This window comes from Xyrauchen texanus, chromosome 18 (assembly GCF_025860055.1).
Source record: "Xyrauchen texanus isolate HMW12.3.18 chromosome 18, RBS_HiC_50CHRs, whole genome shotgun sequence".
Classification (NCBI taxonomy): domain Eukaryota; kingdom Metazoa; phylum Chordata; class Actinopteri; order Cypriniformes; family Catostomidae; genus Xyrauchen; species Xyrauchen texanus.
In genome coordinates, this window is record NC_068293.1 from 37552653 (window position 1) to 37572503 (window position 19851).

At 37.2% G+C, this 19851-nt stretch overlaps 1 protein-coding gene across 1 annotated transcript in view; it reads right to left on the reverse strand.

The window, feature by feature from the left end:
* LOC127658678 (collagen alpha-2(V) chain-like) overlaps positions 1-13434 on the reverse strand; it is a 56887-nt gene extending 43453 nt beyond the window's left edge. The window contains exon 1 of the mRNA XM_052148091.1: positions 13184-13434. Within this exon, the coding sequence (XP_052004051.1) occupies positions 13184-13274 (91 nt within the window). The 5' untranslated portion in view covers positions 13275-13434. The remainder of the gene's footprint in view (positions 1-13183) is intronic.
* Between the last annotated feature and the right edge of the window lie 6417 nt (positions 13435-19851).

Below are 19851 nucleotides of genomic sequence, written 5' to 3' on the forward strand. Positions count from 1 at the left end.
AGAAATTGATGTTCCTTAGTATCATTCCCAAGCCTTTCAACAATATATTTAAATTAATTAGGATTTTGTCATAATTTACTCACCATCATGTCATTCCATATGACATTCTTCTGTGGAGCACAAAAGTAAATGTTTGGCATAATGTCCATGCTGATCTTTTCCAATCAATGAAAGTGGTTGGGAAACAGAAAGCGCTGTGTTCATCGTTTGCTTTTATTGTGTGGAAACGAGCCCCTTGGACATATAAAATAACTTATTTAGTGTTCCACAGAAGAACGTCAGGTTTGCAATGACACAAGGGTGAGTAAATTATGATTTTAATTTCTGGGTAAATTAACAATATTAAAATGTAAAGTCAAGTAAGGAGAGTTAGATTTACTCCAGCCATTCAGAGGTAGCAGGGAATTATATCATTGCTGATGAAATGCCACTGTGAGTTTGAGTTGATGTTTTGTCAGGTTTTAAGGTCTTGAAGCATGTCAGGGCAGATTTCTGTGGATCACACTTTCATTGGCAATATTGTCTATTTACATAAGGCTATGCTAGTGTACTTTTACAGAACATTAACCACCTCATATCTCTGATTAATGTTTATTGTTTTATTAAATTGGCTTGAAGGAGTTGCTAATTGTTTTATAAGCTCCTCATTCCAAAATATTTTTTTTACTATAGAAAGTTTTAAATTGCAATTGTTTTACTCTGATTCTTCTGTTTTACACTCTAATTGAATTGTCAGAATTTTGTTGTCAATTTCTGTTCCTTGATATTTGCATTATTATGCATTAAATTTGAGTTATTACATTTTTATATTTGAAATAAATAGTTGGTAGAAAAATGCTTATTCTGTGTCTTCTCTTTGTAACACCATGGTTTGATAACAAGCAAAATGGCATAAACTGCAATAACTGAAATGTCAAATCAATTTTAAAATGCTAAACTTTGACAAATAATAGTTTGATCATGTCTAACTATATATCCAAATGCATATCTTGTGATAAAATATTAAATTATGTTACAACAAGCCATCAGACTACACAGTAGGTGGCTACAGCCATTTGCTGGCTATTAGCCTACTGGCATGACATGATTTTAAGTCATGTTATTTATATTTTGTTCACCAGATGGCAGCAATCTGCCTCCAAGTTATGTCACATTCTTATATTTTCATCTTGTTTCAACTTATAGAGGTGTAGGATGTATAAAAGTTTTTTTTATATATATATGAAAACTAATGGTTTGAAATTTACAAGTAAATAAGATCCGATTAGCATAAAATCCCAAAAGAAATGCACACGAGAATATATATATATTTTTATAATTATCTACAAAAAAAAGTGTTACACATCTAAACCTTCCGGTCACAAATGACAGCGAATACCAAAGGAAGGTGCCATTTTTAAATAGTTAACTCTGCACTGTTTGTCAAAGGTAATCAAATTTATGTCAGTATATAGTCATGTTAACTTTGGTTCAATGGAAGTAAGGAAATATGACTTTTTGTACACAGAAAATGCTCATTAACCCATTCTCAAATAAGACTGGGATAACATGGCTCATCATCAGAGCTTGGGTTTTGTGGAGTCTATGCCAACTCAAGTGCATGCTGTCATTAAAGCAAAAGGGGGACATACCAAATGAGAAATTCAGAAATTCATGTACACTTTTTAATAAAACTTTTCACTCAAATTGTTATGTAGATATAATTTGAAATGTAAAATGTTGCACTGGACTCAGACTTATGGACCTGTACATCAAAGACCTTTTTACACCTGACTGTAATAATTTCAGGGATTTCTTGAATTTTCAGATTCAAGATGGCATGCAGCTACTGTATGGAAGTGATTTGTGTAATTAGGCTAATATTTACAATAAGAAATTGAACACTGAATATACAAATGGCTTAGCAAGTGCCGAACTACAAAAGTGGGCACGCTGTCAATAAACAGTTATTTGGAATCACTACTTGATTTCCATTTTGAGAGCTTCTTCAAACTACAGTTATAAGGATAATGTTTCATCCAGTTGGGCTTTCTAATATATCTCTGACATTTGCAAACTGAAACGTGACTGCCACATGTCTTCTCAGGCACGCTTTTCAAGCGCAATTAGAGTTCAGTCTGTGACATGACTCAATAAACATTTCCATATAAACTGGGCAGACTCAGTTGTCCTGGTTGTGAATGTATGAAGTGCAAGAAACTCTCTTGTGTGGAAAAGCACAGTGTGCCCTATTGATGAGGTTGTTTTGGTTTCTCAGTCTATGGCTGACTATGCCGTTTGCATTCTAAAAGTGTACTGACTGAAGCTGAACAACAAAGACTACAATAACTAGATTAGTAAATGTTCAAATATTAACTGGTCACATTTTACAATAACATTAGATATATTAGATATCATGAACAATTATTTTAACAGCATTTATCATATATACTATTGCTTATGTTAGTCCATTATAGTTTATAATGCATTAACTATTATTAATGTACACCACTAAATTGCTACACACACACACACACACACACACACACACACACACACACACACACACACACACACACACACACAGAGAGACATTAAATGTTCAAAATGTATTAGTATATGCATATGATGTTAATGTTAATTAATTAACTAATGTTAATGTATACAACATTATTTTAAAGAGGTACTCAGATTTAACTTTACTGTGATAGACCACAAATATTTTGGGATGCTTGCCATTAAAATTAAATCTGATTTACCCTGCATTACCCTCAATTCCTTTCAAGCCTGCATGGCATCAGTTTAATTTTCAGCACACTGTAGTTATAATGATAGGGCTGCATTCTGTTCCACATTGGCAAAAGTCAAAAGTGATGTGGAATATTTGAGTTGTATCATTTGTTCTATGTTGCACTGATCTTATGGCCTGAATCCAAAGCTTCATTTCATCTTGTCATAATATTTAAGTTTTCATGTCATCACATTCTCCTTTCAGGTTTTTGTTTCTTAAGAACATTAAGTATCCTTCAGCAGACTCTGGACAAATAAAGTCCTAATAAAACAGTAAACCACATTTTCCTTATTTTACATTTTCTCATGAAATCCCAAAGAACATTACACCCTCAAAAACAACTTATAAAGTTCAACATTCACAAACTTAAATGAACCCTTAGCATCTGGTGCTGTATTCATGCACTGTATTATATATAATCAAATTAAAGTTTAATTAGCGTATACTAAAATAATTTATTACATTAATACATTGTTGTAACAGAAATTACAAAAATAAACAAATTTGTGAAATAACAAAGATAGAAACAATGATGGCAATGATCATCATTAGATATCATTCTGTAGCTTTGAAGTGTAATGTGAGAAGCTTGTGAATTGTATGGCTGTAAGGTATAGTTATAGACATAAGAATCAGTTGTGTTAAATTAGTCACCCTTTCTATACTCCACATCTGCACCACAGAGATGGAAAACTGGGTTATCTCTTTCCAGATCTGACTATGACTGATGCTTCAGTTTGATCAAAGACATGGTATTAGACTTGGCATGCTCTAATAACAAAAATACATTTTGCAATTGAGCACGTTTCTGGCCTTACAATGCAAAACAAAAAAAACAAAAAACAAAAAAAAAAAACATGTTTCTCTGGTTTTCCAGTAAAAATATCTATACATCCTCACAAACAAACTGAAAAAACAAACTGAATTTACTTGAGAAACTAAAACCTATGTTATAAAGACTTGCTTTCATCGAAAATCTTGTTTTATGAAATATTAGTCATGCCAACTCTCTAAAAGATTAATAAGGGTTAATGTGGGTATGACATATTGATTGAACATTGGTCTTGGCGGACTAGATCTGTTTAATGCTGCTGCTGCAGTGCAAGTACAGAAGCTTGCAACTGCTAGAAAATACAAATACATACTGAGTTAGCATATGGACATGCTGCTGCACATACAGTATAGACAAACACAATGCAAGCTGCATCAAGCATGTATGACATGCTGCTGCACAAATAGACATTACAAACAATCCTCATGTAGCAGATCTAGAAGCAGCTACATAGTTGGAAGCTAAAGTATGGTAAGTAAAGTATGTCTGGAAACTGGGGTGGAGGTGGGAAAGTCTCTTGCAGCACGTTGCAAAGATACAAGTTTATCAGCAAAACTGAGCCATTTAAATGTCAGTCAAAGAGAGAGACTGAAGTTGATTGGCTGCACGATAAGAAGTCAGAGGACCAATCAGTTTATACCAATTGAGCAGATTGTCTTAAAGGTGCACTCAGTCATTTTTTCATCATTAAAAACATTTTGCTGTTAAAGAAATGAATAAAAATGTTGAAACATATGTATAAAATTATGACTCACTCACATGAGATGAGGACTTTCATCATATCAGTAACCTTATAAATCTGTTTTATTGTACAATGGGCAGGAAATTTAGAATCACATGACCAGCTGAATACTCCTCACTTAATCTCAGTAACCATCTTCTGAATGAATCATGACTGATTGTGAATCGTGAAATTCTACAATGGCATCTGTAACTGAAAACTATTGATTTTGAATCATTTTTTTTAATACATCCACACTATAAGTCCAAGATGACACAAACAATAAGTTACTGAGTAACCCTTTAACATGTCACATGTGAGTGAGACAACTGGCTAACAGATAACATGCTAAATAACCTATCTGCTTGAACCACATAGAAATGCACGGATGAAGTTTGGGCTTGGTGGTCACAATTAACGTCCATATTATTTTTATCTTATTCTGTGTCTAGCTGTTAAATTTCTGTTTGTACTGGAAGATTTCCTTGTGTGTGTGTGTGTGTGTGTGTGTGTGTGTGTGTGTGTGTGTGTGTGTGTGTGTGTGTGTGTGTGTGTGTGTACACATGGCATGGGCAATAAAGCAATATCACATGAGCAAGAGTCCTATATGGCACAACGTCAGCACTACAGGCAGAGTGCCGTAGGTAATCACAGCAGTGCTGATTTAGGGCAATATAGCATGATTGCAAGTGTGATATTGCTTATTTACAACAGTTCAATGAACAAGTAAATAAAAAAAATTACGGTCATAAAAACGTATTTGTGCATGGAAGTACTTTCTTACGCGATGAATCAGAAACTGCCATTGCTGGTTCAAAACTAATTATGCGTCCAAGCCTCCATTAGTTATTAAAAAATTTAATTTCAGAAATAGTATCACGGCTTGTGCTATTTCAACAAGTTATTGGATAAACAAGGATGGATGGATGGATGTGTGTGTGTGTGTGTGTGTGTGTGTGTGTGTGTGTGTGTGTGTGTGTGTGTGTGAGAGCGAGAGAGACGGAGCATGTGCAATCACCTGTTGCCACACCCAAGCAGAGATGCTGTCAGCTTTCTGAAGGTCAGCTTTCTCACTGGTAAAATAGCCATCCAAGCAGGGGTATTCCACTCTGTTTCACGGTAGCTGGTGCGCAAGAGACATTCACTATAGAAACAGTGATGTCCTCCGCCATTTTATACAATATGTATCCAATGTGGAAACTCCGGTGAGAGGTAAGCACTCTGAGTTCTTTAATCAATCAGTCTGTTGTGTCTCTCAGCTGTGATGAGCCTTAATGCTGAAGTTGTTCGTTTAAAGCCATTTAAAGCTATTTCCTAGCTTTAGTAATGTGAGCAATCACGGAGCGCTGTTCTATGTAAACAATGACTAACGATTCACTTTACGTCACTAACTGGCTCATATTACACACACAATTATCTTTTGTCACCACCTGCTGGCTAACAAATCTAATGTAAAAAAAATAGATATAAAAAGAGACACATAGCCTACATTAGCTCTTAACACATATGCACTGCTCTTACTCTTTAGTTTAGAACGAAAAACAAAAGCAGAGTTATACACACAGTGAAGCGTCCAAGTGTTGATGGTGTCAGACCATCAGTGCTCATGGAACGTCTCTCGTCCAATCAGATTTGAGGACCGGAGCTATCTGTTGTATATTACCAAATATCTGATGGAAACAGATGGTAATACCATGGTACTCTGATAAACAAGTACCATATTTATGTACCATTCTATAGTCATATGGTTCTTTAAAGTACTTCAATGAATTCTATGGTAATACAATGGTAATTTGATGCATGATTCATATCCACCTGAACACTTTTTTCTGAACACGGTTCCACAATTCACCTGTTTGAATTTCCGGTCTCCAGTGTTTTTGCTTGCATCAGCTTATACTCTAACAGGTAATCTGATGTTTAAAGTATTACATTTGTAAACATTTTCAAAAACGTGGATTTAAAGTGTTTTAAATTTGAGTTGTTATGACAGCCAACAACTGCACAAGGTGAGCATGAATACATTGTGTCTCTAGACTAGATTAGAAAGACAGAACAGGCGATTAGAACGTTAGCTGTGTCCCAAACAACACACTATACACTATGCACTTACAAAGTGCACACAAGTGGCCAAGACCACAAGTGTGTGCATTGGGACATTGCCCAACATTCCACAGCCTGTTTTGATGGTTGCATCATCCGGGTGCTTGTAGTACACTTCTTTTTGTTGCATTTTCAGTGTAAGCATACTTCTATCATGAAGACTTGCAGACTTGAGTGAAATTTAAGATGACATTTATTTGATGAATATAAAACAGAAATGTAATGTCTCTCTTTGGCATAAGCCCCATCTTGCAGTCCAAATTAGTACTCGGAACCGTCATATCCTGCTTGAGATAGAGGCAGGGGCGAGGAGCCTACCCCGTGCGGGACAGGACTCAACTGGTGGTGGTGGGGTGGTGGAGCTTTGTGATCTATTGTAAGCAGACTTATAAAGCAATGGCTTACATGTGATTGGCTAGAAGTTACCTAGCTAATGGTGCGACGATGTACAGCTGCTAGTCTTCCCTCTATTCAAAATGACATAAAATAGTGCAGACGTGTGCAGTTTGAACAGAACCTAAAGTCTTTTTCACAAGTCAGTTCACTCAGTGGCCATCTTTGGAATACTCCTGGGGAGCTATTTTTTTCTATGTAAACAAGCGGCATGGTAGTGCAGCTCCTATCTGCTTGAATTGGGAAAGACCAAAATCTCAAAATGGTTGGTCAAAATTAAGATCAAAGAACATATTTCAAATGAACAGTACAATCTGACAACACTGGTATCATAAATGTTTTATCTTTACCTCGGATTATGCTAAAAACAAAAATTTCCCGGCTATTGCGCATGCACATTCTCAAGTTGATTGACAGGTGATGTCTGTATCTAAAAGTTGATTGGCTCTTTTACGTGTAAGGCAGGACTTTCAGGCCCCACCCAGTGGTTGCTTAGAAAAACTGTGGATACCACTGTATTGACATGGTGCTCCCAGGTAATGGTACATTTCCAAAAACCATGGTAATGCCATGGTACTTCTTTATGTGTTTTTGTGTAAGCTACATAGTGTTTTGATGCTCTTTGGTTGGAAAATAACTTTACCCACTCAGCCTTCAAGCTGCACATATGTTGAACTTAATAAAGACCTTCTTCATCATTTGATTGGATGCATTTGCAGGTTCTGTTTCCACTAATTGTAGATCCAATGCAACCAGCGTTGTCAAGTGAGAGCACACACCAAATGATTCAGCAGAGCATGCATGAGCTTTCTGGGCCATTCAAATTGAATCGCAAACCGATTCAGACTGCTTTGCTATCACATGTGACCAATTCATTGTAAAGAACTAACTCAGAAGTGTGATTCATTTGTGAACCTGACATCTTCAGTTCTGATTCAAAACTAGCATTAGTAAATGTATGATGTAGTGGTGTAGTTTTTGTCTAAGCTATGCCGCTACCTAATCAAAAATATATAGTTTTGCTATTGAAAAGCTACTTTTTTAAAAACCAGCGAAGCTATCACCTCGCTATTCAGAAATGTAGTTAAGCTAATATCTTCACTGCCCATCACTGCTTACCCTATACAATTTTTCTTCAAAAGTAAATCTATTTTGTTTTAAGGATGTCTAGATATCTAAGGATGTCTTTTACTGCAAAAAAAAAAGGATATTTTTTTTTTTCTGTAGCCAGCTTTAATGCATTTTCCAGTTTGTGTGTGTGTGTGTGTGTGTGTGTGTGTGTGTGTGTGTGTGTTCGTTGCAAAACCATAACTAGTCTTGACACTGCTACAAACAGGTCAGTCTAAGCCAAGAATGGGCCTTTGACATCCATCCATCCATCTAACCATCCATCCATTTTTTATTTTCCAACTATTAGCAGGGCCAGGTTAAGCCTCCCCGGGGCCCTGGGCTACCTCATGAATATTAATAAGGTCATGTGATCTACAGCTCTACACAGGTTAACTAACGTCATTATAAACTAATTAATATTCATGAGCCACACCCCTAAACATTTGCTCATGACCCAGAGAGTCGCAAACAACTAACATACACTTCATCACAGAAGACTTGCCAATGTCACATATGTTTAAGCTTGCTCAATAAAGAACAAATAGTACATAAATCATTATTTCAGACAGAAATAATTTTGTTTAGACTGCGGAATACATACAAAAATAGCCCACGCCAGGGAGGAAAGATAAATTTACCATGCAATCATGTTAAAACTACTAAAATTAAATGACACTCATCACTATCATCAAACCACTTAAAGTTGCCTCTTCATGGTCTTCTTAAAAGCAAGCCCTCAAATAAATCTTTGAACCCCATACAGGGGATACTCCTGCTCTGTTTGCAATGTCACCACAAAGTTCAGTCTGTTAAAATTGGATGACGTTCTCAGCTGATTTTGATTAGGCTGATCTCTGAAAAGAAACTCTCTCCAGTTTAAGTGTGAATTAAATTCTAAACACTAAGACTATGGAGCCAGTTCAGACTGGTAATGCATATACATGCATTATAATACATGTTTTTATAATGTGAACCAACATACTCATGTGATTTTTTTCCAATGTTAAAATAATGTCTCTTATCACAAAGACAATTATAGCCTACAGTAAGTAAGCCATTTGTAGGTTGATTTCCCCTAAAGAATATAAACACTGACTCTGTAGTGCTTCCAAATCTTTGTTCCCTTAGTTTGAGTGACATGTCAACATCTGGCTCAACCAACTGCATGACTTTGGGGCAGAATACTTGTAATACACTGCTTAGCTGTGAATTTACTAGTTTTTGAAAACAATAGCAGATTAAGAGTGGCAAGAGTGTTCAGGAAATCTGTTTAGAATATCCCCTAGTGGTGGGCCCCTGGGCTGCAGCCCATGTTGCCCATTGTGTTGAAATTGCCCTGACTACTAGTGTAGTTAAAACAGACAGTTTTTGGACTAAAATGCTATATAGACTAAATCTAGATGTTTTCCAGACCAATGGGACCAGCTGTGCAAACTTATGAAGCTTATGACCCATCTCAAGGGGAGTTTTCATCATTTCTCCCACTGCCAACCTCGGCATTCTCTACACAGACATGCTTGGCATCTGTCTCATCCTCTTTGCTTCCTGATCCTGTAAAACTGCCAAAAGACTATTCAAATGTTTTTCAGTGCATCTGGGACAGATGGAAGACTTGCTTTTATGGGGAGTTTTTTTTATTTTGGACATGACAATCAAAATAGACAATAATATTTACAGGAATTGTTCAACCATTCGTTCTGTATTAATTTACTCACCCTAATGTCATTCCAAACCCAAATGACTTACTTTCTTATGGAGAACCCAAAAGCAGATGTTATAATGAATATCCCGATGCATATATGATACGTTTTTTAGCCTTAAAGGCAGCCTCATTTTTCGAATATGTTGTTTTGGACTTACACATACACCTACAGGCATGGATGCAGCATCAATCTAACAAAAAAAAGTTTTCAAAAACAGATGGCATTGTTGAAATGTACTTTTCACAGTCAGCCATGAATTAATTTAATCCATGAGTGAAACTGTCCAATCCAGGCAGTTACTAAGATTAAGCAAGTGGTATTTGGCTGGCCATGAGATCCAAACATGGCAGCCCCCATGAGGAGACCCTGTCTATGTAGAATAAAACAGCTTTTATAAGGTTAATGATATGACTGGAGTCTTCATCTCATGTGAGTGCTCATGATTTTATACATATGTTTGAAAAATTACTAATAATTTTTTAGGAAGTACAACATTTTTAATGAGGAAAAAATACTGAGTGCACCTTTAAGTTGCACAAGACGAAACAGGATATTGATTATAACATCTCATTTTTTGTTTTTGCATATGAAAGCAAGTCAAATGGGTCATAGCAGCACAAGGGTAAATTTTGACAAAATTTTCATTTTTAGATGTACTATTCATTTAATTGGGCTATATAGCTGCAGAATAAATACATTTACCCCCATTTTCCATGTCCTCCAATCTTTGCTGTTCAAAGACACTGTGTGACTTACATCAGCTAATTGACTTCCTCCAAACTCAAGTTTTAGCCAACATTTGTTTTAATATTTTACAAATACAGCCAAAGAAACTAAACATCTGGAAGTCATCCTCCTGGCTTGCATTTGCTGACTGCAATAATTTACTTTACAAGTAGTTCCCATGGAGAAGTCTCGAGAGCACACACTGAACATTAAAAATCCATCCTCTTAATTGTTTATCCCATAGAGGCATGCAGGGCCATTTTTGCTGGAGATCAAAGATGCTATGATTTACAAAATGCAGGTTATCTACTTAAATGTAAATGTTAGTCTCTCTATTTCTCTCTCTCTCCCTCTCTTTCTCCCTCCCTGACTCTGTGTGTCAGGACCAAGGAGGCATGTAATCAAGTCATAGCGCAAAAATGCAGCACATGTTTTCCATCAGCACACAAGCTGTGGACCTGGTCGAATGCACATATTTGGATATTTAGCTTTGCATAGAGAAATTGCACTTTTTATTGTAATGTAATTGATGTGGAAACAATGACTGGAACCCGTTAGGGGGAAAGTGCAGCTATTTTACCATCTGCAGTGTAGTCTCATGAAAAAAGTACAGAAAAGTAGAATAGCACAGAAGCTACATAATGTCACTTAAAGTTAATAGGAACAATGCTAGAAAGACAGTCTAAGGTTTGTTTTTGGTCAGAGAAAAATTATAGTATTTCTCATTTTAATGTTAAAAAGTCAAATAAATGGAATTGTTTAACAATATTTTAAGTAATATACACTTTATATGAAATAGGGGAGGTTTGGGGGAGGGGGGTGTGGCGTAGAACTGATCTATGTGGAAATGCTCACAGTCTCTAAACATGCATTTCTTGGTCACATAGAGCCTCAATAAGCAAATGATGAACTGGAAAACTTCACTTGAACTTCATGTTGTGTGTGCTGACATACATCTGCGTGATTGGACAGCATGTGCAAGAAACTGCAAGTTAATAAGTCTTTTTCTATTCAAAAGACAAAGAAATATGACCCTCTTTTTGTTGCTAGTGTAATTTTCTTTTCTTTACTTGCATAAATATTACCATTGTTGTCACACTTTTCAAAAAAAAACATGCTTTCAGTAATTCACTTTAACCAGCTTCCAACGAAACCTATGTAACATCAGCCATTTCTTCTACATTTCTAAAATGATCAAGTGAGAAACTTGAACATTGCATACAGTGTTACTCTTTACTTACAAAATCTGAGAATTCAAAGCTGTTGTATTTTGTCTTATTTAAGCATACAACGTGTATTCCCTAGCCTTTAGCGACAGATGCTTCCAGTAGAACAGTCAGTAACTCACTAATAATTGAACTCTTTGCTTAAACATGTTTGAATGGTCTTTTTTTAAACAGAAGATCTGGACAAGCTAGCTGGACCAGAAGCCGGAGCAAAATATATCAAGCCACAAGTGTCACAAAATAGCATCCTCAGTAGGCATAAGCATTTGAGTATCTGCAAAAATACTTGTTTCAGTCTTGCTTGTTGGACCTTTTCAAACAGACAAACCTGCACTTTAGTAGGCACTTTCATGTCAACCTGTTTACGCCAACTATTGCACATGGTTTAAAAGAAACACACATTAAAGCAAACAAAGTTACAATACATCAGGCCAAAAGCCATCAGTACACATGTGGTGCGGTAACAATTTTTGTTCCAAAAAATGTAAACAATGACTCTCTTTGAAGTGGAACAAAATTTTCACTATGTATTTTTGCTCTATTGTTAGGGAGGATGCTTTATTGTTTCTCTCTCTCTCTCTCTCTCTCTCTGTGTGTGTTTAGTTATTATAATAGTTTACATTTTAATAATATTATCATTTGCCACAAGGTGAAGCACTGCTTTTGGACCTCAACGAGAGAAATCTGCTAAACATTGTTCGCAATATTACTTGAGATACTTGAGCGCTGGGGGAAAAAAAGAGTAGGCCTATGCCTTGTGACATAATTTAGGGAAAAATATACGTCACGTGTTTGAAATGTTCTAAAACAGCACAACTGAGGTAATACAGCTCAGGTGTTTCTCGGCTGGGCATTTTTTTCTTCCATGCATGTTTGGATTCAATGCCTCCCTCATAATATCCTCACACATCTGCTCTGCATTAGGATGCAAGATGTGTTCCTTCAGTGACATGTAATTGCAGCGCTAGGGTTTAAAACGATTCAACAGATGTGAGAGAAGGATATTAATGGGGGTAGATAACAATTCTAATGGTGCATGGTAAAGAGTTAATGTCACAAGTCTCCAAGTGGCATCTCCATTAAACACATTCAATATGGTGACCACATGACATAATTATTTATATGCAGGTACTTGCTCATACAAAAGCATTAACAAATCTCCAACTTATACATTACTATGCAACATCAATAAAGAAAGGGATGGACCAATTAAGCCCAATTTTTTTCCACAACTGACAACATTTAAGCAGTTTTAATAAAATTATTGTGGATGCAAGTCATATTCACTTAGGATGCAAACATATTATAAAAAAATTGTTACTGTAGCTCAACAGAGCCTGGTGCCAGCAAAGACAAGATTATTGGTTCGAATTACCAGGGAATACTTGGACGGAAAAAACATATACCCTGAAATCACAGTTAGACGCTTTAGATAAAAGCATTAATGTCAGCATAAATGTAAAAAGTTTAAGAAGTTAGTTTTTCCTAACTAAACCTCTTCTGTATAATACCAGACCACTCCCATGCTTTTTCACCAAGACCAAAAGCTATCAGCTTAAGCATCAGCACAATTAGCTTTTTAAATAAACAATAACTTACCACCGTTTTCATCCTGGCATTTCACAAGTTGTACAAAAGCCACAGATAAAGCCAGAAACAGGACAGTCCTAGAAGGCACAAAGCTCATCATGCCTATATCAAAGACATGAGCTGTTCTTCTGTGCAAAGTATAGGGAAGAGGAAGTGAGGAAAAAAAAAAATGTCCAGGTTATCGCTGCACCATGAAGACAGAATGAGGCTTACAGCAGCAATCAGACCCAGCCCCACACTCTGTTGCCTTTTTTTTAAAACAGCCTTTAGTAAGAAGAATGCTGCCAACCCTAATTTTCCTCCCCCTTTTGTCAGTGCTCTCGCATGTGCATTCACTCACAGTCAATTCTGTAGCTCTGTAGAATTTCCCCCATGTTCACATTGCTGTTATTTGGAGTTACGTTGTGCATTGCTTATATTTCATATTGTAACAGGAATTCTTAAAAGCATTTTTTTAGATGATTATTCGCTGACAACTTTAGAGTCTATTTGGCCTTTCTTGCTGAAGTTGCTAAGCAGGACAGTAAACTGGCTTTATGGCAGTCTTAACTGTACTAACTTTACAGCTGATGCTGATAGGCTCTTTTAAAAAAAATAAAAATAAAAATAAGGGGGGAACAAGAAATAAGTTTATATCCCATTTGTCTTGGATTTCAAATGACAGATTTAAACTCCTAGTATGAAAACTAGAAAGAAGGTTAAAAGATCAAGCATGTTTTTTTTTTTAAAGCAACTCATTGGCAATGTTCATAATAGCATACTACCATATATTCAAAAATTCACATTCAAAAATGTGCAGTATACAACAGATCGCACAATGCAGCTTGCTTAAACTTGACCTTTTCTGTGTCATTGATGAACCTGAAGTATTATCTGTTGCGAATCTCATGATATTAACTTCTCTTTATTGACTTGGTATTTGACTGAACATCCAAAGTTTGATGATTCAATATCTTCTTGATGAAGATTTTTTTTCCACTTCCGACTTGTGGGTGTACTTCATGATGACGAAAAACCTTTTGAGTGTGTAACAGCAACAACTCTCTCCTTGCAGTTCACCCTTCCCTCTCATACCACAAGGGGCCCCCTATAACTGTCTAATTGAGCCATAACAGCTGTCTTAAGACCTAAGTCTAATCGGGTGTCCGCGTTGCGGATCTCTCCACGCACAGTATGTGTGACACAAATTGCGCCATCAGCGCTCGCCGCCTAGATTTTATCGACTCGCGCACGTGGTCCTCGGGTGTGTGCATTGCTGAAGCCTGCACCTGCTATTGACTGTACTAAAAGTGTATTACAAAGAAGTTGAAGTGGACATGCACCAAATGCATTCGTATTCGCTTACGGTCAGAAGAGTATACTCACAAAGGCAATGCAGTCAACCAGGTGCGAGCCGTTCCAGAACACGCAAAAACTAAGTATACCTGGGCCTTTAGTCTTACTCACAGCTTTTAACAGGCCTATATATACACTCACCTAAAGGATTATTAGGAACACCTGTTCAATTTCTCATTAATGCAATTATCTAATCAACCAATCACATGGCAGTTGCTTCAATGCATTTAGGGGTGTGGTCCTGGTCAAGACAATCTCCTGAACTCCAAACTGAATGTCAGAATGGGAAAGAAAGGTGATTTAAGCAATTTTGAGCGTGGCATGGTTGTTGGTGCCAGACGGGCCGGTCTGAGTATTTCACAATCTGCTCAGTTACTGGGATTTTTACGCACAACCATTTCTAGGGTTTACAAAGAATGGTGTGAAAAGGAAAACATCCAGTATGCGGCAGTCATGTGGGCTGAAAATGCCTTGTTGATGCTAGAGGTCAGAGGAGAATGGGCCGACTGATTCAAGCTGATAGAAGAGCAACTTTGCCTGAAATAACCACTCGTTTCAACCGAGGTATTCAGCAAAGCATTTGTGAAGCCACAACATGCACAAACTTGAGGCGGATGGGCTACAACAGCAGAAGACCCCACCGGGTACCACTCATCTCCACTACAAATAGGAAAAAGAGGCTACAATTTGCAAGAGCTCACCAAAATTGGACAGTTGAAGACTGGAAAAATGTTGCCTGGTCTGATGAGTCTCGATTTCTGTTGAGACATTCAGATGGTAGAGTCAGAATTTGGAGTAAACAGAATGAGAACATGGATCCATCATGCCTTCTTACCACTGTGCAGGCTGGTGGTGGTGGTGTAATGGTGTGGGGGATGTTTTCTTGGCACACTTTAGGCCCCTTAGTGCCAATTGGGCATCGTTTAAATGCCACGGCCTACCTGAGCATTGTTTCTGACCATGTCCATCCCTTTATGGCCACCATGTACCCATCTTCTGATGGCTACTTCCAGCAGGATAATGCACCATGTCACAAAGCTCGAATCATTTCAAATTGGTTTCTTGAACATGACAATGAGTTCACTGTACTAAAATGGCCCCCACAGTCACCAGATATCAACCCAATAGAGCATCTTTGGGATGTGGTGGAACGGGAGCTTCATGCCCTGGATGTGCATCCCAAAAATCTCCATCAACTGCAAGATGCTATCCTATCAATATGGGCCAACATTTCTAAAGAATGCTTTCAGCACCTTGTTGAATCAATGCCACGTAGAATTAAGGAAGTTCTGAAGGCGAAAGGGGGTCAAACACAGTATTAGTATGGTGTTCCTAATAATCCTTTAGGTGAGTGTATATATATATATAAAATAAATAAAAATGCTTTCTAGAGCCCCCTGGTGGTTTGAGGGCCCTAAGCTGCAGCTTTTACTGATTTTATAGCCATTTAAAATTAACTAATGTCCATTCTTTTTTGTCTCATTGACAGGGGACATAAGGCTAGACAACAGAATTGACTAAACACTCACCTTGCTGGTGAGAGATCTTCTACGTTTCCACTGGATTGTACAGTTCCACGATTTATTGTGCATATATCTCACATGCTGGACACATGTGTATGTTCCAATGAATTCCCTCATGAACTAAAACATTTATATGAAAAATGATCCAGGCCATCCATGTGGTTTGGCTGAATGCTTTATCTGCTTCTGTAGAAAGTGTCAGGTTTTCTTTCAAAGAAAGGAAGAAAGAAAGATAGATTAAGGCCTGCACTTTTTAGCAAATATGAAAATGTAGCCAATTAGAGAACACCCTCTGCCTCAATGTGTATTTTCAATTTGCATACATCTGGTTGGCTGACATATATTTGAAGGGCGGGGTTTTGAAGAGAGGTTGGGTGGATAAAGGGATAGAGGCATACTAATTAATTAAAGCCAACCAAGACAGCCAGGAACAATGGGAGTGGTGTTTAATAACCAGCTTAATTTCACCGGCCACATCTCATCAACTGCCCGGTCTTGCAGGTTTGCGCTTTACAACATCAGGAAAATCAGACCTTTCCTGTTTGAACATATTGCACAGCTCTTGGTCCAAGCTCTGGTCATTTCAAGACTGGTCTACTGTAGCACTCCATTGGCCGGCCTCCCGGCTAGCATGATTAAGCCACTGCATATGGTCCAGAACGCAGCAGCGCATCTGATCATCAATCAGCCAAAGAGGGCTGATGTCACCCCCCTTTTGGTTTACTCCACTTTCTACCTGTAACTGCCTGCATTAAATTCAAGGCTTTGACTCTGGCCATCAGGACTGCAATGGCATGCAATAGCACCCTCATACATATTTGCCACCATGTCTATGTCCCAACTCATTCTCTGCGGTCAATGATCGAGCAGCACCTGATGGTCCCATCGCAAAGAGGCAAATTAAAAGAAGTCCATTTCACGATCACTTAATTTCTCTGTTCCTCTGTGGTGGAATGAGCTTCCAAACATCTCAGCATTCAAGAACTAACTGAAAACACATCTATTCCGTGAGCACATAACCAAACCACACTAATTACATTTACTATTTAATAATTAATCAAATAAAACTCTTTCCTTGTCTTTCTTCTGAACTAGTTTCTGTACTACTCCAGATACGCTGAGAACTTGGCAGTGCAAATATTACTGCAGATATTGTTGACTTTTGTATGACAAATTGCTTACCATGTTCCTCACTTGTAAGTCGTTTTGGATAAAAATGTCTACTAAATGACACAATTGAAATGTAATTCAGTGGCTCTAGCAGAAGTTAGCAAAACGGCTGAAACCCTAAAATATGTAAATATTCCTGCCAATTAACTAAGGCTTTCTGAAAAATAACTAAATAAATTACTTATTCAGGTATACTGTAAAAAACAGACCGATTCTTTGTTTTGTACTGTAACTGATTGTAGTAGGAGAATAGCACTTATATGATTAATACGCTGCTTATATGAACGTCATAGACAACATTTGTATGAATTCACAGACTAAGTGAACATTACAATGAAAAATATCTGTTTTCACTACTGATTAGCTGCTCCTTAATACTCCCATCTCATCTGAACATCTTTGGCAGACAGCACAGTTCTGGGACACAGCCAGGGGTGGAAAGAGTACTGAAAATATGGCGCTGCCATATCACCCTGCGGCTATTGCCTGGTTGCCTATTAAAGCTAAGCAGGGTTGAGCCTGGCCAGTACCTGGATGGGAGCAACCAAGAAAACCAAGGTTGCTGCTGGAAGAGGTATTAGGGAGGCCAGCAGGAGGTGCTCACCCTATGGTCTGTGTGGGTCCTAATGCCCCAGTATAGTGACGGGGACACTATACTGTAAAAAAAGCACTGTCTTTCGGATGGGATGTTAAACTGAGGTCTTGACTCTCTGTGGTCATTAAAAATCCCTAGGGCACTTTCTTGTAAAGAGTAGGGGTTTATCAATATATAAATGTATAGTTGTTGTTGTTAAAAATAATACTTGAGTAAAAGTACTGTTACATCATTAAAAATGTAGTATGAGTAGAGTAGAAGTACCTGTCCTAAAATCTACTCAAGTAAGAGTAAAAGAGTTGCTCATTTAAAAGTACTCATGAGTAGTGAGTATTGAGTACTGAGTTACTACAGCTATGCCCCTCTATAATAACTCTTTATAAAAAACTCTATGCTGCAATTTGAAAATGTTTCACACATACCATAATTTACATTCCCTTTTACGGCTGTTTGCCAGAAAGAATAAAAAATATAGGTATTTTATAGACGTTTGTGACTGACAACTTTTACCATTTTATCATCTCTATTTTCCTGGTCATTTATTATACAAATTAACACACTCTCGACATCAGGGGTTGGTATTATTAAAAAATAACAATATAATTAAAAAATATCACTGTTTTATTCTGTTACATTAATACTTTTAAAGCTACTCATGTTATTCAAAGCCAAAAGTAGTGAGTGGTTTTCTCATTTCCTTGTTTGATTAATATAATTTATATGACATAGCCTACTAGACAGTGCTCAATTTGGTTACATGTACTCTTCAAGTCCAACATTTTGATGCAAATATGCTTTTTGTCCCACTGTTTACACTCACTTTAGACCAAACCAGCTGTGTTTATATTAATGCCTCATCAAGACTTATAATTATAAAGTGTATTTGATAATTTAGGCACAAACTTGCAATAGCACTCAAACATCAGCCACCTGTCAATCAAACAGCATGTAGCTACAGACGTCAGGAAATAAAAAGTCAATATTTTATCTCGATCAATCAACCAGTGGTTGTCTTGCTAATGCGATCGATGTAATGAACACCCCTGTTCTAGATGCAGAACATAGGCTAAATATAGAAAATTACACAAAAGTTTATCACTGATATCGATCTCTCTTTTTCTTTATTTTTCAGATAAACATAATGATTGTTTTATCGCCCAGCCCTATTGATAACATTTCCTTAATCTCTCACATCAACCCAATAATCTCAGTGATAGATAGCTAATTTACAGGCTACATTATAGACACACAGAATCTAGTAAGCATAAATATAAAATTTACCTCGATATGTTTCTTCAAATTAGAGGCAAAATTATTGCTGATATCTGGCTTGAGCAAGTTAAACTCACATGACACAGTCAAGCAACGTTTTCCATAAGAAAAGCCCTTTCAGGTGTTGAACTGTGCTTGAGGCATCCTCCAAAATTGATGCCAGATCTACAGTTGCTGTTCAAGTGTGTGATTTGAATTGATGGGAGTCACACTTTCCATAGCAATCACATTGAAGGATACAAATAAAATCAGGACAGGGAAGTAGCGAACACAGATGGTGGGAAAATACAATTTTTAAACTACTTAAAAAAGTATAATTCCTGGGGAAAACTACTTAATTACAGTAACGGGAGTGAATGTAATTTATTACTTTACACCCCTGGAAACAGCTGAGGTAGAATTTGGTTAACTGCCTGGTCCCTGAAGAGTGACTTGTTCCTCGTCCAAAATCGACCGCATCTAGGAACCACACAGGGGTGGAAGGGCATTTTTATAAAACATGTATTGAAAAGGCCGCTCAACGCCAGCTGTGTATTACTCTTTTAAAGAAGATAACTCTTTTAACAGCGCTGTCGAAGCGGACAGGGGCAAAGCTGCACTCCCGTGCAGAGAAGGAGAAAGCTGCTGATATGCGCTGTAGATCCAACAGCGTAAGCTCTGAAGAGGTGAGTGGAACAGTAAGTGATCTCAGCTCGCTGATCACACAACCGCTCGGCTCTGAAGAAGAAATCTAAAAAAAAGTACAATTCATGGGAAAAAACGACTTAATTACAGTAACGTGA